The sequence below is a fragment of the Molothrus ater genome, chromosome 10 (genome assembly GCF_012460135.2).
Source record: "Molothrus ater isolate BHLD 08-10-18 breed brown headed cowbird chromosome 10, BPBGC_Mater_1.1, whole genome shotgun sequence".
Classification (NCBI taxonomy): Eukaryota; Metazoa; Chordata; class Aves; order Passeriformes; family Icteridae; genus Molothrus; species Molothrus ater.
The window spans coordinates 15,785,307-15,806,936 of record NC_050487.2 but is presented as its reverse complement, the minus strand read 5'-3'; the positions used below and the strand labels follow the sequence as shown (position 1 = coordinate 15,806,936).

The 21,630-nt window shown below is 50.8% G+C and overlaps 1 protein-coding gene across 1 annotated transcript; it reads right to left on the bottom strand.

Moving 5' to 3' along the window:
- Positions 1–227: 227 nt before the first annotated feature.
- BCL6 (BCL6 transcription repressor) lies at positions 228–18,435 on the bottom strand. Its single transcript, XM_036388890.2, has 10 exons — positions 18,389–18,435; positions 9,734–9,772; positions 8,558–8,725; positions 7,272–7,493; positions 6,137–7,120; positions 5,350–5,531; positions 4,207–4,374; positions 2,997–3,127; positions 2,429–2,566; positions 228–1,537 (listed from the first exon to the last, which is right to left on the bottom strand). Exons 3-10 carry the CDS (start codon positions 8,716–8,718, stop codon positions 1,394–1,396), a joined length of 2,130 nt encoding a protein of 709 aa, XP_036244783.1. The 5' UTR covers positions 8,719–8,725; positions 9,734–9,772; positions 18,389–18,435; the 3' UTR covers positions 228–1,393.
- Between the last annotated feature and the right edge of the window lie 3,195 nt (positions 18,436–21,630).

Sequence of the window (21,630 nt, the reverse complement as noted above, 5' to 3'; positions counted from 1 at the left end):
GTGGCACAGTCCCCACCAGGATCCAGAGCAAACTTGAGTCTTGCTCCTGCCAGAGACCACCCTCACTCAAGGCTGAAAGAGGCCCTGCCTTCAATACAGGGCCAGAGCCACACCAAGCCAAGAGCTCACACCGGGGCTTTGGATGCTCAGCCCCTTCCCCAGGCACCAGCAAGGTTTCAAGGTGTTTAAGGAGAAGGACAGGCAAGAACAGACCTCTCACTCCATCATACATCACTTTTCTTCATTTTATTCTTTTATTTGTACAGCTATATTTTACAGAACGCATTAATGCAGTTTAGACACAGCCCAAACCCTGTCTCCCGAGATTGTTTATAACACAAGCATGTAAAATAAGACCAAAAAAAAATCCAAAACAAAAAAAATAAAACATTCCCCCACTTAAGAGTTCCACCAAAACTCCTTTTGCAACATCAGGCTGTACCTTGAAGAAACTGAGCTCAATATAGTCCATACACTGAAAACTTCCATTGAAAAGAAAGGCACCGTGCGAAACCACATTTTACATATATACAGACTGAGAACTAGAACAAAAAATTACACTTTATTATTATTTTAAATTCCTTCTGCAGCTTTGTTGGTTTAATACACACTTTTTTGTAAATTGTAAACCTTCACTTGCAAAAAAATACAAATACACTGATGCATTTAGACAAAATATTTTCTTACTTGTACAGATGCAATACTTTAAAATATCTCCTTAAGTGCTCTATCATAATAAAGATTCTCAGAGTGGCTTCTGCCTGCAGAGTCCAACTGAGCCTTTAATGCATTTTATATATTTTTAATATAGCTTTTTTAAAGGTCTATATATATTTATTTTATATATATATTTATATATTTATATCTATATATATTTACAACTCTGCCATAGATTCCTTCACCTTTGGTTAAAAAAGTTAAAGCCCTCTCTTTAATAGCATACTTTCTCTTTAAAAGAACACACATTTTGCATACAAAAGAAAAAAATCTGTTCCCATAAATCAACATTACATTCCTCATCTTCAAACTGCAAAGGCTGTGAAGGTTAGACTCCAGAGTTTATCAACACTCCACTGCACAGACATTTAAAATGACTATTTTAAATTTTTTTATGTTTTATATACAGTAAGATCTGAATAATTTTATTTTTTCATTTTGTTTCACATAACTGGGAAAAATAAAACCCGTGTATTTGTAATTTTTTTTTTTTTAATTTCTAATGTTTTTCCACCTATCTGTACTATGGGTTTAGAGGCACTCCATCATGTGATGAATATTTTTTCTCTCTCTCTCTTTTTTTTTTTTTTTTTTTTAAAGTGTTGCAAGTATCCTTTGGACAGCTGCTCCCCGCCATGCCCCCCAAGACGAGCTCCTCCTGGGCAATCCTGTGCCTTCAGCAGGCCTTGGGCAGCTCCGGGGGCACCTCGCTGGCCGAGATGCGGTACTGCACCTTGGTGTTGGTGATGGCCCCGTGCTTCTGCCGCAGGTGGAGCCGCAGCTGGCTTTTGTGGCGGAAGTGCAGGTTGCACTTCTCACACTGTGGGGCGACAGGCAAAGAGAGAGGGTGTCAAATGCCATGGCAGGGGACATGTCCTCCCCTCAGGGCACGCTCCACCAGAGGCCCCAGGACACTGCACCCACTATACAGGCAGATGAGGGGAAAAGTGGGAACATGGTGGGAGGAGCAGCACCTGCGGGCACTCCATCCCAGGCTTTCAGCAGCATGTATTTGTTTTTGGGATGCACAAAGGGCAAAGTCCCTCAGGAGATTACTCTGGCTCTGATAGACATAGCACCAAGCTCCATATCTAGGTGATCAAACCAGCTACAGGGCTATTTCTGGAGCTGCTTTTGGCCTCTGCTGAGCTGAATGGCTCCAGGATGTTAGGATGTCAACCTCTTCTTGGATTCTCTTTTGAACAGATGGTGAAAGCCAGGAAAGCCCCAGCAAAGCGCTGGGAGCCCACAGGGCTGCAGGCAAGGCAGGGCATACTGCTTGCTGTGTGTGATTATCACCATCAGAGGGGAGCTCAGGCCAGGCTGTCTGCTCCTTTCCCCTATCCCCACACACCACAGGCAGCTGTAATTTAAGCCACAGCTATTTGAAGTAGTGTGACCTTCTTCCAGATGGGGTGGAAGAAAAGAGCAACTAAGATGTACCCAGCTTGGGCTGCATGTCAGTGTTTCCAACACAGCCACGCCTGAAAAAACACCACATCAGCATCAGCTAATGCCCAGGAGGGAAATGGGGCACAAGAAGCAGGGATGTGACCTTGGTGTGGGGCCTCATGAGGCTGGCAAAGGGCGTTAGGATGCTGCAACCAGCCTGTGCAAATGCTCTTGTGCCTTCACAGCCCCTCAGGCTTGGCAGCATTGTCCCCCAGCCCAAGCTGAGATTCCCCACCACCAAAAAAAGCAGGGCACTCACATGATAGGGTTTCTCTCCTGTGTGGATTCGAAGGTGACTTTTGAGGGTCTGCAGGTGCCGGAAGCGTGTGCCGCAGATCTCACAGGGGTACGGCTTCTCCCCGGTGTGAATGAGCACGTGAGCACGGAGGTGGGCCACCTGCAGAGAGCAGCTCTGGGTCACAACAGCCCCAGGGAGGATGGCATCCCACTGGGAGCAAGGGTATCCCTGCGGGAATGGGGTTCTGCCCAGACGGCTTTTTTGGTCTATTGGGTTATAGCTGGGAGTCAGGGCCATGTGTCTGAGCTCTGGTACCTCCAGTCCTTAAGACAAAATGGAGCAGAATAGCCACAACCAGCAGTCAAGGTTTCCTTACTAAGCCAAATTTTTCCCCTCGGACCTTAAGGTCCAAATTTATCCTACAACACCATGGGAAGAGCTGCCCAAGGCAGCAAGCTGAGCTATCATCACCCTCCTCTCTGCCATGAGGCATCACCAGTTTTGGCAGTGAAGATCTGCCAGTCTTGGGCAGAAGATCCAACCATATCCCACCTCCCCAGGCACCGTGGGTCCCAGAGGCCACACGCACCTGGACAAATCTGGCCCCACAGGTCTCACACTTGTAGGGTTTCTCCCCAGAGTGGATGCGTGTGTGGGTTTTCAGGTTGGCTGGTCGGTTGAACTGTGCCCCGCAGATGTTGCAGCGGTACGGCTTCTCTCCTGCAGAGCCCAAAAGGAAGGGTGAGGGATTAGCTGCAGGTGTGCTCAGCACCCAGGATCCATGGTGCTCCCCAGAGTTCAGTCCCTTCAGCTGCCAGACCCCATGGCATGAAACACCAGCCCTGACTCCTGTCCTTTTTGAAGATGGCTGTGGACAAGCAGCATTGGGCAGGGTGTCCACAGGGCAGGTTGAGCTCAGGAGGCAGATTTTCTCTTTTGGATTGGGAGCTGCAGCCTTCAGGGCAAGAGAGGAAGTCAGGCACCTCTGCCAGCAAGGATTAATAGCATTGTTCCTCCTGACCCTGGGACAGCAGCTGGCATCTACATCTCCCTAGAGCTGTCAGTAAGCACCCTTGAACACTGCCCTGGTACTTGTATTGTCTCAGTCCCCTGCACAGCCCTCCTGGAACTCAGCTGAGACTGTGGGAATTTGGGTCTAATTCAGTGCAGCAGTACAGAGTCATCAGCCCAGACTTCCCCTCCCCAGCTTGTGAACTGGCTGTTGACATGTTAAGCATTAAAAGCATGAAATAAAATAAGCCCTAGGTTTGTCAGCAAATGACTAAACCCTTAATATCCTCTTCCTTTCTCAGCTTTCATTGTGCTGATTCACAGAGTCCATCCATTCACAGATTTTCTCATCAGCACAGTTTATGCCAAGCTAGATGTGACCTGAATTTCTAGGATGTAAAAATAAATCTCAGACTTCTCCCTAAATGTTCTTTAGACTATTTTTAATTTTTTTTCTTGCTTAAGTCTACCACAAAGTTACCTAGAGGCCATGCATTTGCTCCCAGTTATGAATTTTGCACGACACCTTTAAAAATAGTGGTGCCCAGTGCTTTACAGCAAAGGAGGTTGAGTTCCACCCTTGCTGCAAGGGCAGGTATCTCCCCCATTCCCAGGTTTGGTGCTCTGTCCAAGTAGCAGTGCCAAGTAAAGCACCTTGCTCTTCCCATCAGGGACAGCTTGTGACACAGAGTAGAGGACGCTGCACCAGGCACAAACCTAGCCATAAGCACCCACGTGCTCACCAACCCACAGCCTCCCCAAAGCTGTCCCCACAGCCAGCACTGTACCTGTGTGGACGGTTTTGTGGCTGGCGAGGTTCCCCTTGTAGCGAAAGGAGGCCTGGCAGCGGTCACACTTGTAGGGCTTGTCACTGTGGACCTGCAGAGAATGTCTCTTGAGAGAGGCCTCCTCGGAGAACCGGCAGTCACACTCGTTGCAGAAGAAGGCTCCGTTCTCTGGGAGGGCAGAGAGAGGAGCAATCAGATGGACAGTGCATGAGTCACCTTCTTGGTAGGCTATGAGATGGATTTGGGTTGGAGGAGAGGCGCAGCCAGTTCAAGTGTTGGAACAAGCAGCCAAGTGCAGGTGTTCATATTCAGTTGTGCTTCCACTGTGCTGTTACCTCTTCCAGAGAGGTCCGTGAAAGCACTCAAGAGATCAGGCATCCTCTGAAGGATGCTCAGCTCTGGAGCAACACCTGCACCTTCAGAGGTCTTTTAACCTTTACAGGCACAGAGCTCTGCCTTTAGCTTGGGAAGATGATCATGATGCAAATCACAAGGCAGACTCCCCCAGTAGGAGGATGCCCAACTCTTAAATGTTGTGTTGAGTGTCACCACAGTGATGCTCCCTCCTTGGATCTCTGCCCACACTACAGGTGGCAATGCTGCATTCCCCCTCCCTGAGCTACAGGCAGATGAGTGCACAGATACCTGTCTTTGGGCTTGTGGGGTTTTGTAACAAGATTGCAAGCCTCATTATCTGCATTTCCCCAGATGTGCACCCTGGGCTCCCTAATAATAAAGATATTATGACGGATGCATGAGACATGCCAGCTTGCCCAATCCCCATTACGGGTCATTACATCTGTCAGGCTTGTTCTCCTGTGGTTCTGGTGGGGTGGGGTGCACTTGTTTCCTGTCCTTATCTGCCAGGTTTGCAGCAGGTGACTACCTCCCTGCACAAGGTATCTGGATGGTGCTGGGGAAGGGGAGGAAGGCAGCAATTCCCACGTACACGTGCCCCTCATATGCATGCACACAGCAGGGCAGACAGTTAAGAGGGGGCTGTAAAGCACTGTGGGATCCACCAGCAGTGGACCTGGGACAGGTCTGACTGTGTGCTTGATCACAGGGCACTCAGTGATGGGTCCCTACATTGCACAGCCCCCAGATGCTGGTTGAAAAGATGACCAAGGATGCAAGACTCACCGCAGCTGGAGTCGGAGTATTCAGACTGGGTTTCCCCCATCTCTTCTCCAAAGTTTGAGCCAGGGGTATGAAGGCACATCTCAGTATGTTGTGGGGACTGGCAACCACAGGAGCTGCACTTTGATGAATGCATGTACAGTGGGGACTGCCCTTCGCTGCTCTGAGGGGACCCATCCCGGGACCTGTGGAAGGAGAGCAATGTACACAGCTGTGAGAAGGCCCTTGCTGTGCTCGAGATACTGAGGGTGTTTGCACCTCTCCCAACACAAGGGACAGACATATTTTATGGGGACATCTTTGTCGTGAGCTGCACAGCATAGCCCTGATCAACAACAGATCCTTAAGCTTCAAACCTTCAGATGTTCATCACCAAATGACCTTGTATGTCTTTAGGAACATCCAGGTCCAGAAGATGGCATCTTGTTCCCTGAAACTTTGGCCATTCCAATGCTTACAGCCAACAAAAAACTTGAGGCATAGGGAATCTGGTGGAAACACAGGCTAGGCAAATCCAGGCTCCAGGAATAATCCAGAGCTGCCAAAGTTACCCAGGGATTCACAACCCAACATTCCCAGTTCCTTTGCCAGTCCTCGCTGGCACCACTACAGTGGGAATGGTGGGCACTAATGTCACTGGCAGCCCTCCACCATAAGCAGGGGATTCCATCTGCTCATGACTGGACTTCCCAGCCCAATGCTACAGATATTTCACACTTCCAAGCCCTCACCAACAATGCAGGAAGTCCTGTTTCTCAGGGAGGGGCAAGGGGGGTGGAAATCTTCTCACCTGTTAACAATATTGTTGAGTCTGCTCGCTTGTGGGATTGTAGAGTCTTCACCATTCACGCTTATCTTGGTGGGGGATTGCACATTGAGATGCTCCGGCTCCATGGACTGCTGGCAAGTGGACATGGGCACATAGGTGCGAGGAGAGAGGGTTCCCATCTCGTTCTGGTCAGCGCTGTCTTGCTTGGTGTTCTGGTTGAGAGAGTTGAGGACAATGAACTTGTACTTCTTCCAGTTGCAGGCTTTGGGGTCTGTGGGGCTCTTGGTGAAGAGGGAGCTGGAGTTCTGGCCGATACGGGCATTCTTGCTGCTGCTGGATTCAGTTGGTGAGTTGGGCTGGCAGTCTGACTTCTGGGGGCTCTGAGGGCTGATGAGTCCCTTGCGGTCCAGGGGTGTGTTGGTGGGCTCAAAGTGCTGGCTGATCTCGTCCTCTGAAGAGGTCCGCTCCTCCTCTTTGGCCACTTTATCGCAGGGGAAGTAGGGATTGTTCCGGACTGAAGGGATGACAGGTTTGGGCCCAGAAGCCACGCTGTAGTGCATGTCACTCCTGGCTTCTTCAGCAGCACCTTCTTTAGGAGCATAGATGGTAGCGTGGCACATGTTGGCAGAGATGTCGGTGATGGTTCTCACGTACTCAGTGGGGATTGTCCTGGAGCTGTCGCACGGCAGGATCCTCTCCTTGGGGAAGGCACCTGCCCTTGAGAGTTCAGAGAGAGGCATCCTCATCTCCCGCAACTCATCATCCACCAGGAAGCTATTTAGAGGGAGAGGGCTGTATCCATGGTAGGAAATGGGGGATCCAGACAAACTGTTGATCAAGCCGGGTGCAAAGGCCCTCCCGTTGCAGAGGGACCCATTTTGGAGAGGCATTCCGTTCTCTGAGACATCTCTGCTCCTATAAGCCATCACCTCTGGGTGGCCCAGCATCCGTCCAGCCAGAAACTCTTCCCTTGGGGTCTTCACAGCAGACACCATCTCTGCTTCACTGGAATCGGGGAAAACAAAGTAATTGTTTAGGAGGGAGACAAAGTCATTTTCAGCTGTTAAAGACATATTTGCAGATACTTTGTCAGTTCTTCCCTTGTCCACCCAAACACACAGTCCCCAGCTCTTCAAAGCTTACCAACTGCACTCACCTAGACTTGACAAACCTTCGGCAGGTGTCAACCACGTGCTCCATCTGCAGGTAGAGTGCTGTGGCCATCACAGCCATGATATTGTTCTCCCTCAAGTTCAGGCGGGAGGTGTACATGAAGTCCAAGAGGATGCAAAACCCCTCAGGGTTAATTTCAGGATCCAGGTTGATAACATTCAAGTTGCACTTGAGCTGGTCAGTGAAGATGCTGTAGAAGAGGCCACTGCAGAGGGGAGACAGTACAGAGGAAAGTGTTATGACAAGTCAAAGGAAAAAAAGGAGAATTTGTATGAAATCCCTGAGTACAGAGGGGGTTTGTGAATGGGAAGGGAGGAGGAGGAGGCAATTACTGAATTCCCTGAGCTTCCCCCTTATTATCAAGCTTGGTTTCTCAGCTTAGTAAGCGTCTTCTGCACTGCACTTTTCCCAACTGGAACAGCCTGCTTTTAGATCTCACCTGCTCAACAACTCCCCACTGCTTCCATTTAGTAATTCCCCAGCTTTTTTGTTTTTTTCCATTGTTGTTCTTACCACCATCCCCCTTCCACTATGACTCATTTCTTTCAGAAGCCTCTTGAGGCATCCACACAGTTTTAAACCAGAAAAATAAAAAAAGGAGAAATGTTGGCAAAACATTTTTCAGACATTTTAATAGTCAAAGCTTGGCTTTTTGAAATCTTTACACCATGTCAGCAAGAGAACCTGGAAGGCATTTGCTGTAATTCAACTGGGCAATAGTGGGATATTAATTAGCATTCACTGGGAAGCAATTCCAACAATCTTAGGAGATGGAAAGGGATTTCAGACTCCATCAGGCTTTGAAGAAAAAAATAAATAATCAACTAAGGTGGGTGCAGCCAGCAGTCTGGGAGCCAGGGAGGAATAGCTCTAAAAATAGCTGTGGCAGGGGACACCTCGGTCACAGAAGACTCACTCATCCCAGCGAACATCCTGCCCTCCCTCTCCTCTCCTATCCTGTCCCTGTGGCACATCTGTGCTTTGCCTTCAGGGATGTGCCTCACAGCTGCTGTGCTCCTGCTGGTCTCCATGGGCTGTGTGTGGGCAGATGTGGGTACACAAGGAGAGGTGAGGGCAGCACACTGGAGGGAAGTGGTTTCAGCTCTAATCCCATTACAGGTACAAATTTCTTGGCAGCCCCTTTCAGTTCTGTTTCTCCGCCTCTGATTCCCTGTGAATCCCACAAGCCCCCACAGGACTGCAGCAGTGCTTCTGGAGGCCAAAGGCTGAAAGAGCAAGGAGGGAGCCAGGGAAGGAGCCTGTTCTCACCTGCAGGCCATCAGGACTGTTTTGTGGGCTCTGAACTGCTCCCGGTTCACGATGATGACAACATCGGTCAAGATGTCCCGGCTTCTAAGGCGGTTGAGGTTGAGGAGGACGTCGCTGGCGTGGCGCGTGAACTGGATGCAGCTGTCTGCCGGCGAGGCCATCTTGAGTCTGGGAGACACAAGCATCAGAGGAAGATGAGAATGGAGAACAGCCAGGCAAGTACCCTAAACCTGAGGAAGAGATGGCTGCTGCTCTGGGACATGCTCAGATGGCCAATTGCTCCTGGTAGGGGCAGCACCAGCTCCTTGCTCCCAAGGCAAACAGTGCTGCACCACACCAAGCTTTTGCCAGGCTGCCTGGTGAGGTCCCTGGTCTCCTGATAGTGAGACCTCGCACGTCTCATCCCACCCATCAAGCTGGTGGGTGAAGGCAATCAGACCCTCCTGATGATTAGCCAACCATCTCCTCTTTCTCCCTGCCTCACCCATGGCAGCCCCACCCCAGGCCACTCCACCCACTCAGGTTCATCTCCATAATGTTTCCAACATGAGAAGCTTCTAGCCTTCCAAACTCCCTCAGGAGCGATCCTTCTCACCTGTGTGATGTCTAGCTGTAAATCCAGCCACAGGAATCAAAACAAGCCTTAAGGTCCCAACTGAAGTTGAATGATTTCAACTTCTGGAAAATCCAGCCCACAGTGGAATACCAGCCCTCACCCAGGAAACTGCTTTCCTGTTCCCAAGTGGTGGTCACTCTGGAGAAGACCTGTCCACAGTTTCCCAATTAACTGGTGAGGAGTAGAACTCATCTAACCTGCTGGGCTGCTACCCACACCATGGCCCATGAGCAAGGTTTGGGTTAGTCGAGGAATATGACTTCTCCCAACACGACACCTGTTGACACATCTCAGAGGTGTCCTCCGAAGCAGCACCCAGGATGGCCCATGTCTCCCTGAGGTTTGGGCTGGAATGTGCATCTTTGGTGGTAAATTCTTCGATGATCAACCCCCTCCCATAATCCTGACTCCTCCTTCCCCAGTGACACATGAACATACAGTAGTTTCTACAGAGCAGCTGCTCTCCCAAAAACAAATTCCAGCTGTGCCTAATGAAACGTTGCATTAAGGAAAGGGGGAGACAGATTAGGAGGGAAAACACAAGATTTAAATTTACATACCCAATGCCTCAATTCACAGTCCAAAAGTTTCTTTCAAACCTACAAATAAATCACAAGAAAACAAACACCACATTAGCTGGTAATTATGAATTGGCATGGCAGGTCACAAGGCTGCTATTTTGCTCAAGTATCAGTTGGATAAAAGCTCGAGATAACAAACCTTCTACTCTCCAGTAAGGTTAACATTTGTTTCTTCCGGTACAGTACGTTCTTATCACAATCACAGGCTTTGAGAATCCAATCATAGCTTCTTCCACACCCTCTAGCCCAAACCATGGGCGGATGCCAAGGAGATTTTCATTTCCATGACTCAGGAACTTAAAGGCAGGTGGGGAAAGGAAGTCAAGTGAGAATTTTCTCACCACTTCTTTTGGAGATAACTCTTCCCCTGCCAAAACTGAATTCCTGTCCAGTGCCACATTCAAGCCATGCCATACTCCCAGCACCCTGTTAACAGGTATGACATACACACAAACATCTGCTGCCACTCTCCTCAGAAACCCACATGCTCCAGCCATTGGTGAAAACGCCCTGGGATGGGATTGCTCAACAGATTTGGGAGGATATAGGTGTCAAGTATATACATGACTTGGCCAGGACTGCATAGGAAGCCAGTGGTGGAGACAGTAAGGATGCAGAACAAATGTCCCTTCCTCTTGCTGCTGCCAAAGCCTTCCCTTAAACCACAAGCTGTGTCTCCAGGCACTGGCTTCACCCAGCAATGTAGCTGGGACAAAACAGCAAGGAAACCAGGAGTTAATTGCCTCACAGAACTCATACTAATCCTCCAAAATTTACTTAAACCAAACCCAATTGACTTGGCACCAATGCAGAAAGAATGTCCTCAGAGAACTGCCTCAGCAGGTAGAAGCACAATAAATAAGTGAGACAACAAACCCCAAGACCTTCATCACACCATTTTGAGGACCAATCCCTGGACTGTTAAGACAGCAAGAAGCCCAATAATCCCTGTGAGACAAGGGATTGTCAAGTTGCTTCACCTCTCCCTTGCAGGAGATGTACAGGATTGGAGCCCACGATCCCCTCCCATCCCCAGAGCCACTGGGATGAAGAAATGGGATTTAAGGCAAGGTATCACACACAAAACCCAGAGGGTGTCTTACAGCTTTATTCCAGCCATCAAACACAAATCTTCAGAGCTGCTCTGAGCCTGGCCAGCTTAAAACTTCATGCACATACAAAAAGTGACTCATTTCCCAAATACTGCAGACTCTGACCTTTCTGTACATGCTCACTGCCAGCCACTCACTACCATGAACTGCGAGCCAAGGGACTCAGAGTGTTCTGCAAGGAGCCCAGCGCACATCCCTGTGCCCACATGAGCAGATGTGTGTGCCTGGGGCAGCTAGCTGGCACCCCAACCTCAGCCACAGTGGCAGACATACTCTGCCAGGCTCTGGGGAGTCACCTCAGTGTCACAGAGGCGAGGAGGTGATCCACTTGTAAACCAACAAAGTTACAAACAGCCAGATGAACTCTGTACCCCTGAGCATCATGTGAGAAGCCGCTACTGTCGCCAAATCCCCTTATCCACAGTGAGGGCACAGCACTGCCAGAGGGACACCCAGCTTCTCTCCCAGAGCTGGACCCCAGCACAGCCCCCTCCCCACCCTTCCAAATTATGCCTCCCAGCACAGTGCTGCTGCAACGTTCACAGCCCCAAGAGCTGGGCAGGTGCATCCCAAGCAGCTCCTGGCTGCAGGATGTGGGCATGCAAAGGGAAAGGGACTTTCCTTCCTCTTGCTGTGCTGAGCTGTGTTAACCCTGCCCCTTCCAGTCCCCATGCAGCACTAGCTCTGTACCCCAGCACGGGAGGATACTCAGACCAGAGAGAACAGGATGGCAAACAAGGACCAGAGATCAGTGATGGGGACAGAAAAAACCACTGCAGCCAAGCATGATCTTTGCCATCAAAACCCCCCTCAAATCCCATGAAGCTCCTCCAGGCTCAGCTGGGGCCAGAGCATCATCCCACACCCCTGCCTCCCCTCCAGTTTTCCTGTCCAGTACCTTGAAGGTGTGAGCTCTCTGGCAGTGCTCGAGGCTGTGTGCCAGGGCTGGCTGTGCCCATAGAGGAAGGTCTGGAATGGGCACAGGGCCCATTTTGGGGGTGGCCACACGGGACAGTCACTGCTGTTGCCTTCCAGGAAGGCAATGAGTCTGCCCCAGCGGTTCAGGGAACAGCCCTTCCCTGCCGGCACCTCCCCGAGAAAACCCATTCCTGGAAAGGAGCCCAGAGCTGGCCCTGCCTTCCCTGCAGCTCTGTGAGCACAGGGAAGGTGTACCTTCGTGTGAGGGAACCTCTTTCAGCTCAACCCCAGGCAAAGGGGAGACCCTCTTTGCTCACTTACTCCAGGGCAGAGCTGAGAACCAGGGACTTCCAATCCATTTTTCTGCCATGCCTCTCCATTAATCTACTCTCCCAGTTAGAGGCAATTCCTTTTCATCCATCCTCCTCCCACTCTGTGCACAGGGGGGAACTCCTTGCTCCCCTGTCCTTCTTTGCATGGTGATACCCCATGGTCTTAACCCTTCTCCAACCCCCAATCGCATAGGCAGGGAGGAGGGCATCAAACACTCCCCCTCCCTGGGCCCCAATCTCCTACCCCTCCAGAGCCTGCAGCGCCGACTCACTCACATCACCTTAGAGGGGTGGCTGGGTGAAGTCTTCCTTCCCCACAGCCTCATCCCACACAGTGTTCTGAAACTGCCCGCCCAGGGGAAGCTCCATCCTGCCCTCCTCCTCCTCCCCAGTCCCTGCACCCTGCAGGGTCCCAGCCCCATGTGAACATCCCCGCTGCCTGCCAGGGCCTGCTGCCAGCTGCCTCTCCACCCTGCCAAGGAATGCCTGGTTTCTCCTGAACAAGGATCAGGGGGACAACCAAGAAAATGAGGTGGGGTGTGGGTGGCTGCCCCAGCAAAGCCATGGGTGCTACATGCCATGGTGAAGAAGATGCTTTTGGCTGTGGGTGTGTGAGTGCCCAGCTCAGCTTTCTGATACCATGCAATCCAGGGGCACTAAGTGTCCTTTAGTTGTCACAGCAGTTTTATTAGTTTAGTAGCTTGTGGTTAGTGTCTAGGCCAAAACGTGGCTGGGTTAATAATAACCCAAGAAGAGACTGAGAGAAGCCCACAGCGTCAGCACAGATCAAAAGCAGCACCACCAGTGCAAGCCCTGTCGTATTTTCCACCGTACCCTTCTGAGAGCGGATCGCACTCGCTCTATCGAGCGGTCTCAATCTGATCCAATTTCCTGCCAGCAAACAAATGTTTCTAGGAAATGCAATGCATTATCTGGACGGGTTTATTATCAGCATTTGGAACCAGGAAAACTGCATATTTTCTCGAGCGCCGCAGGGAACTTTATAGTTCATACTTCAAAAGAGGGTTTAAAGGATTGCCCTTGAAAGCTGGCCCAGCTCAAGTCTCACATTGTTTTGGTCTTTGCAGAAGAAAATGCAGAGAAGGGAGGGGGGTAAGCACGCTAAAACTGCCTCCAATGTTTTCCTACTAAAGAGGACTCCCCTGCCCTCTACGGAGCCAAGCTCTGGCTCTGAGGCAGAGGCAGTGCGTGCCCTTGGGAAGCAAGGAGTCGAGCCTTCCTCAGCATTTCAAACGACCCCAAGCAATCTGGCACATTAATTTTTCAAGGGAAGGCAGGAACCATGTGTCCTGGCTGAAATCTAGGGAGCTACTCCAGAGAACAGAAGATGGACTCCGTGCCCTGCCAACACAGCCCTGCACTGAGATGCCGACCTGAGAGCAGGGTGCAGCTGGAGCTGGGTGTCCCCAGCAGCTGAGCTGGGTCCCTGGCCCCACTGGGCTCCAAGGAGGTGTCTGATCATCCCAACCCTGCTCTGGGACAGAAAATTATCAGCTGGCACCTGACCCTCCCTGTCTCTGTACTCCTGGGGCTGAGGGTGGCACAGCTCCTTCTGGCAGTAAGGAACTGCTCTGGAATCCCACCTGGATGGGATGGGACACATGCCCAGTTTGGGGTGTCTTGGCCAGGGCAGAGACACCTCCTTGCCCCTATATTTAGCCAAACAGATTTAAGGAGGTGAATTTCAAAGGGTATCTAGTCCTACAGGACACCTTCTTCAGGAGCCATTCAGAGCCCCCTGTCCTGCAGTGTGCTTGTCTCAAGCTCTCTCCTCCATGAAAAGGGGTACAACATTCCCCATGGGTACCCAGCATACAGCCCAAAGGCAGCAACTGACCAAGAGAAAGAGGGGAAGGAAAACAATATAGATCAAAAATTCCCTAACCCTCTCCCAAATGCCCCTAGTTCTGTCTCTGGCTTAGATGGAAGCTCCACTGAGATTACTGAGGTTTTAAAGCAGTCCTAAAGTCTACACACTTGCTCCAATTTAGGGGTGTGTGTCTTTTGGCTGCCAGCATCCTGCAGTGATGCTAACACATATGATCTAGCTTGGATTTTAAAAAGAAAAAAAAAAAAAAAAGGAAAAAGGAGGACTACATTTGCAGTCTAAATTTGCAGTCTGAAGGAGCTCACTGGACAGATGCTGACTTTTGGATACTGATCTAACCAAACTGCAAACTGTGAACTCCTGAGGTTTGCCAATGCCTGCTGTAAACATGGAAACCAAGTGTCACTTTTTGCCAAACAGAAGAATGGTTTAAAAATAGATCTAGAGAAGAATACAGGCACTCGGCATACAGGCTCCCGTTTATAGACTCCCAGGCTACTATAAAATGGAGCAAGAGGTTATGAGCACACAAGCAACCTTCCACCAAATTTAGATTTTACCAACTTCTCAGAAAAATGAAAACAACATTTCAGGCTCCAGCTGAACCAGTAAAAGCTCTTTGAGTGAAGTTCCCAGCCCAGGTATTACAGAATGCAGACTAAACCAGGCATGAAACAGTTCTTCAACCTTAACACCATAAATATATGAAGGTACATAAATTGCACACTGAGAAATGCATCTACTGATTAGAACTTCATTTTATTCATCTATAGACTTTGTAAAAAGGTTTTATTTTTCATGGAAAAATAAAGTGAGAGGACAGTTCCACCACATAGGACTGGCACACAAAGTTTTACCACCTGTATTTGTATGGGGTTTTGAGGATAACATTACTGTTTACTAAGAAAAAAAATGTGCTCCAAACCCAAATACTATTCCTACAAATTCATATTGGGCTGCTGCAGTTGGACACTGAAAGCTTTCCCCAGCCAAGGAAAAAAAAAAAAAAAGAAAACAGAAAAAAAGCATCGCTTTACAATACATCCTAAATTAGGCAAAAATTCAAGGGCAGATTAACACCACAACTCGGAAAGATTTTCACATGTGATTTCATGACCAGACCCAGAGAGAACTCCATATGGAAATGTCAGTGACTTTATTAAGCACTCGGTTGTTTCCAATTAGGCTCCTTAAGTAAGTTCAGTGGCATCCAGAGTTTCCTCTGCCACCTTCCTCCAAGCTGGCAAGCATTTTTTTTTCTTTTTTTAACGAGCAGTTAATAAACACGTTCCCACTCTCCCGAGGCTGGCGGCCCCGCCAGCCCCGCGCGGAGCGGCGGGAGGTGACACTAGGTGGCACCAGTTCGCTTTGCTGCAGGAGCAATTTTTCCCCTTGGAAAATAAAACACCCCAACCAAACCTGGAAAACATATAATTTTGTCGATGTAATTCTGTTTCTCTTAAAACGCATCTGAGCAACATTATTTTTATGAGCTTTTCCAGCCTTGTTTTGAAAAACTTAATGTTTCTGTTAGGTTTATTTTTGTACCATCCAACAGCCAGCTGAATCTTCCCCACACTGCAAACAGGGATGTCTAAAATGTGTCACAAAGCCTTTTGACGGATTTTTTTTTTTTGCTTTGTTTTTGGGGTGGGATTTGTAAGAATCACTTCTCATTCCAACTTCTTCCTTCACAATAATAACTAACCAGTTAACCTCCACTTCCTCTCCCAATATTGACTCAGACAGTCAGAACTGAGGAGGATTGGAAATTGGAATTGAAATGTATCTCAAGAGATCTTTGATCTGTTTTGCCAATCAAAATTGAACACCAAGAGATGAACTCTTTTCTTACTGGAACAATATAATAATCCATTCTTCTGGAAATTTTCTAGATACCCTTTGAATATTTTAATGGTTTAGTGATATGTTTCATGGGGCAAAATGTTTGCCATCTATAATGCAAGTTTTTAAACCTGCAATCCTACCCTTAGGAGAAAATAACAGAATCTTTGGTTCTGCTTCTCTGTGCATATATAAACAGAGGATTCCCCTAAAATATTTTTAGAGCAATTTTCAAACTGTAACCTACTCAAGGACTGGAAGAAGGAGCCTGCATTTGCTCCTAAAGCTCTTATCCTTTAAAGTCTTTAAACAGTATGGCAAAAAATAATTTTTAAAGCATTTAAAGGCTCGGGAGAGGAATCAATAAAATTCCCAGATCGAATAAGGGCCAGATCCCAAACCCAGCCCTGCTGACACTTCCACTGGCACAAGTAGCAATTTGGCCCAAGACAGAGATGTCGGACCAATGTAGGAGCTTCTCATTGAGCCTCATCCGTCTGTCCCCAGCCTCCCTTCGCACTGATCCTGCGCCTACTGAAGTCAGTGGAAAAAACTAACCGGGGATGGGTTTGTTTTTGTTGATTTTGACTCATGATTTTAAGCCCAGATTTGCCTTTTCCCTGGAAATGCAACAGGGGGGTTAAAGGCAGCTTTTTAGGCACACCTGAGAGGCTGCCGCGGATTTTTCTAAGCAAACGCCTTGCTTTCTGTTTCCCTCCTTCCCAAGAGGCGATTTCATAACATTTCATATTGTGACTTTGCAAACTACAGGCGGGGGGAACGGCGGGGGGGGGGGTGGGGGCGGCCGGGAGAGGTCGCTGCCGTCCGACCACGAAAGTTTTCATAACAAAGTTGGGCTTTTTCGGTTTTGTTTTGCCTTTTATTTTTAAAGGGGGGGAGGGGGAGCTTAAAAAAAAATTAAAAAAAAAATGCGCACACAAGATCACGCACCTAATAAAAAGCATTAAAAAACCCCAACAAACCAAAACAGCGCTCTGTCTTCCCCGCCCGCTCGCGGCGGTTTCGGGGCCGCAGCGAGCGGCGCGGGGGTTGCGCGGCTCCCCGCGGCCGTTCGCTCCAGGAATAGCGTGTGGCCGGGGGCCAGCCCCGCGGCTGCCGGCGGCAGATTTACGAGCGCCTGTCCCCGCGCCAAGTCCGCCGCGGTAGTAAACACAGGGCAAGGGCTGCGCTGGGGGCAGCGGGGGGCTCCGCACGCATCGCGCCCCGGACCCCGTCCCTCGCATCCCTCGCACGGCTGCGCTCCGCTTCCCCCCGCCCGCCGCCTTCCTCCCGGCGGGGGACGCCCGCTCCTCCCCACGGGTGGTGGTGGTGGTGTTATTATTATTATTTTCAGCCCTACGCGTGATATTCAGAGTCGCTTCATACACTTTTGCCCCTTCGCGAGTTTTGCGTCGCGGTTGCGTTCCCGGCCGGCAGCCGCCCCGCACGCACCATCGAGGCGAGCGCGGTCCCCGCCGCCCCGGGCCGGCGCTCCGCGGTGCTCCGGGGCCGGCAGCCGGCGGCGGCCGAGCCTCCCCGCGGGCTCCCCCCTTCCCCGGGCAGGGAAATGCCGCAAGTCTTCTCCATCACCGCCCGCTCTTAGCCCGGGGCTTGACAGATCACGGCGCAGCCCCGCCACAGGTTGCAAAACGCACTAGCCCTTTCGCGGTTGCACCGGGGACAGAATAACAATAATAATGCTTTAATAACAGAAATGGGGGCTGGCGCGGAAAGGCCGGTGCCCGGTGCCGCCGAGCCCCCGCGCTGCCGCCAGCCCCGCTCCGTGGCGGCTTCGTGCGGCGGCGAAACGACAACAGCGACACAACACGCACACACCAAAAAAAAAAAAAAAAAAAAAAAAAAAAAAAAAAAAAAAAAAAAGATAAAAAAATAAAAAAAAAAAGGCAAAAAAAAAAAAAAAGGCAAAGAAAAATAACACACCCCGACTGAAAGATCCAGCCATTGAGAGCGGACCCCGTGTCACGCCACAAGCCCGGCGGCCGCCAGCGCTCGCCGCCGTCCTGCGCCCGCGGAGCGGCTGCAGGTGCAGAGAGGAGCCGCCGCCGTCCCCCCCGTCCCCACCCGGCCGTCACGCGTGCGGGAAAGCCAATAATCCCAGATAACCGATAATCCCCGGGAGAGGACGGCGAGGGGAGACACTCCCACCCACCCCGCTCCCCTCCCCTTATACACGCTCCCAGCGTTAAAGACATGCAGGCACCCCTATTTCCCTAATTTTTTCTCGCCTGACAGCGGGAAAGGGAAAAGGCGGAGATGTGTATGTGAAATAAATAAATAAATAAGGCAGGGAAAAAATTAAATTGAGATGAGAATAATAATAATAGTATTAAAAAAAAATAAAGGGCACCTGCAGCGGGAAAGGGGGGGGAAGGAATGAGGAGGGAGAGGGAAAAAAAAAAGGGTAGAAATATATAGAGGCGGCTCCGCGCCAAGCGTCGGAGCGGGGCAGGGAGGGAAAGAGGAGGGAAAAAAATGGAGAGAAAAAAAAAAAAAAAAAAAAAAGCGAGCGAGAGAATTAAAGGGTAAAATCGGCCGCGGCAATAGAAGCAGCAATCACCTGGTCTCCGGGCTTTCCTAGAAACTCCTTGCATCACCACTTCTAAGAACCCCAGTTCTAAGAATCAACAGAGCCCAATTCTCGGAATTTGAGCTGCGGACTCTACCATCGCCCTCGGCATGGGGAGGGCCACGGACCTCCCCCCTCCGCTCCTTCCCCGGCGCCGCGCCCCTCCCGGTGTGCGCGCCCCCCCGGGGCTGCCGCCAACAGGGTGGGCGAGGTGGGGGCGCGTGTCCCGGGGGGGCCGCGGCGGCGGCAGGGGTCTCACGGTGTCGCCCCCCGTTCATCCCCCTCCCCGTTCCCCCCTTCCAGCAGTGGTCGCGCCCGGCCGGCGGGTCACGTGGCGGCGGGTGCTGTCGGTGACGTGGGGGGCGCGCGGGCGCGGAGCAGCGCGCGCGGCGCGGATCGAGCAGCGGCGGCGACGGCGGCGGGAGAGGAAAACGGGGGGTCCCGGGCACGGCTCCGGGCGGTGCAAACACACATCTCACCCCCCTGCCACCACCAGCCTCCGCTTCTGGTTTTTTGTGGGTTTTTTATTTTTTTTCTCCTCCCAAACCTCTCCGAAAACGAGCGAAGAGATCTTGGAAAAAATGCGCCTTTTATTTTTATATATACTTACATATATATATATATATGTATTTTTAATTATCATTTATCTTTTTTTATTTTTTAATTGATTTCTTTTGGGGCGGGGGGTCACTTTCGCGTTTCTAAAACACCCTCCTCCCCTAAAAAATACCCTAAGCCAACCAAACAACCCAGCGAGCAAAGCCAGGAGCCAGCTGCATTGTTCTGGATTTTTACTTTTTTTTCTTTAATTATTTTTTCCCTCATTCAGCTTTTTTTTTTAAATATTTTTTTGCAAACAGCCGCACTCGGCTCAGGGCCTCCAATGGGATTTACTCTTGGGGAAAGAAGTTTTTTCCTTAAAGACGGTTCCCCATGAACTCCCAATATTCACTTTTGGTTTTATTTTTAATTTTTTTTTTATTTTTTATTTCTTTACCAGAATTCTCCAGACAAAAATCCCCCATTTTGATGATTTTTTCTTCTTTTATTTTTTTTCCATCCGTGTTCTCTTTTCCTTTCCAGGACACTCAAGTGGTGGGTTAATTCTGTGTAGCTGTTTTGTTATTGTTGCAAAATAACCTGTAAGTCTATAAATATTCTGCTTGTATGGAATTGTTGTACTGTGCTGGGGATGCAAAATCGCTTTGGCTTTTCTGGAAAGGGATTTTATTTCTGCACTTTTTGCGTCTTGCTGGGCAAAGGCCTTTGCTGGGAGGTGGGAGGGGGGGATGATGCAAAGCCTTGCAATCAGTGTCTCGGGTGGGTGTCGCAGGGGGTGCCGAGGAGGGGACCTGTCACCCCAACCTTCCCCGCTCCCCTGTGCAGATGTAGCACCCTGAATGTAAATCTCTGGAGATTTCTGCGCCTGTCCCCCAGCCTCGCGTGTTTATTTCCTGGGGCCCTGCAGCAAGGGTTGGCTTTAGGGGTGGTTCAGAGCGCTCATTTTGCTTTCCCGGACGGGTTTTTGGGCTGTGAGCTGCCGGTCGCGGTGGTGGGGAGCGGGGGAAGGCACGCTCTGGGCTGTGAAGGCATTCCCGGGCCCTGGTGATTAATAGAAATTTGTTTACGAGAATAACCACCGCAGGTCACGGTGCCCTCGGTCCACTGGTGCAGTTGCTCGGAGCTACTGATTCCAGCCCTGGCGAGCCCACGGAGCGGCCGCCTTGGACGCAAAGTGCCCGGGTGCTGCCTTTATTTTCATTTCTCAGCTGAGCTCTTGAACCGAAACATTTTAAAGCAAGGAGGTTGGGCGGCGGGGAGGGGGGGTAATAAATTAGGAAGAAAGCCCTTCTGCTAATACGACTCGTCATTAAAAATAGCCCGGTGGAAAGACAGGGATGGTACTCCCGAGACACTTGAGGTGGTACAGATATGCTGGAGAGACGGCTTCCCTGTAGTTAAAATGCGATGTGGGATTCCCAGGGAGTGAGTGCGGCTGGAGCTGTGTGACTTGTGCGACTCCGATCCCGGCCCGGGGCAGGGAGGGGGCTCCCGGCTCTGCAAGTGACCGAAGGAGGACGGACCCAAGAATAGCAACTCTGTTCCGGGATTTTGATTTGTTTTTTTTTTTCTTTTTCCCCGGCAATGAAACCCAAAGGAAGGGGGTTGTTGGGATCGACAGATCTGTTCTGTTTGTCATTTCTCTGCAGTGCGTGACGCTTTCGCTTTAGCCGGAGCCCAGCGAGCCCAGCGCCCGCGGGACGCTCGGGAGCAGCAGCGGCAGGGCTGCCGCTTGGGGGATTTTTGGTGGAGACCCGAGGTCGAGCACAGCTTCCGTTCAAGTAGCACTCTTACGGGGGAGATTTCTCACTCTGCCTGGCCACAGCCAAGCCGGGCTTACATCAGAGTTTCCATCCTAACCCGCCTCGTTGCGGGGACATAGGGAGCAGCCAGCAGCATCCCTTTCGGACTGGGAGCTGAGCGGCCTGGGCGCCTTTGCTGAGGTTTTGGCCTTTCTGCTCTGGTGTCATACCTTCTCCTACTCCCTCACTGTCACTCAGGGCCTGGCTGCAGCTACCCACAGGCTCTTGCCACCCACCTCTGCTCCCCACTGCTTCCTGCTGCCCCAAAACCAACAGCGGTCCCTGTGCTGCCTCGCTGGGGACTTCAGGGAGCTGGGAATGGAGTAATTTTCCTGGGAGCCCTTTCCCACCATTGGCCAGAGGAATCTCTGCTGAGTGCGGCCTTGACACCCTCTTCCTTTGCCTGTCCGAGCTCTGGGGACCTGCACGGCAGCCGCTGGCAGTGGTGGTGGCTGCCAGGGTGGCAATGTCCTGGTGGGACAGCTTCCCCTGCCTCTGCAAGCGACAGCAAGTGCTTTCTCTTTGGGGGACAACGGCGGCCCCGTGGTGGGGAGGGTGGCTGGTGGGAGTGTGCAAAGCCACTGGCAGCCCCACGTCGGCTGTGGGATGTTTCTCAGCGGCCCTGGGCTCAGCGTGGCTCCTGCACACCCACGAGGTGCCTGTGTGGCACGTGGAGGAGCAGCAGCTCGGCCCTGCCTGTGGGAGGCTGTGGCAACCCCGCTGGGGGGGTCAGCCCCATGCACCCCTCTCTCAAAACACCCTCTACGCTGCAGAGAGCTCTTCGCCCAGGCAAGGGTTTGAACCCCTGAGTGCCACCCCTCAAAGTGGTGGCAGTGCTGGCACAGGGATGATGCTGCTGGGAAATGGTCC

Excerpts from the sequence above, each read along its gene's own strand:
- BCL6 (XM_036388890.2), bottom strand. The coding sequence starts at position 8,718 with ATGGCCTCGCCGGCAGACAGCTGCATCCAGTTCACGCGCCACGCCAGC. Across the intron at positions 5,532-6,136 it reads CTCAACAATATTGTTAACAG|GTCCCGGGATGGGTCCCCTC; the intron begins GTGAGAAGATTT and ends CTCCTTCCACAG. Across the intron at positions 2,567-2,996 it reads GTGGGGCCAGATTTGTCCAG|GTGGCCCACCTCCGTGCTCA; the intron begins GTGCGTGTGGCC and ends TGCTCTCTGCAG.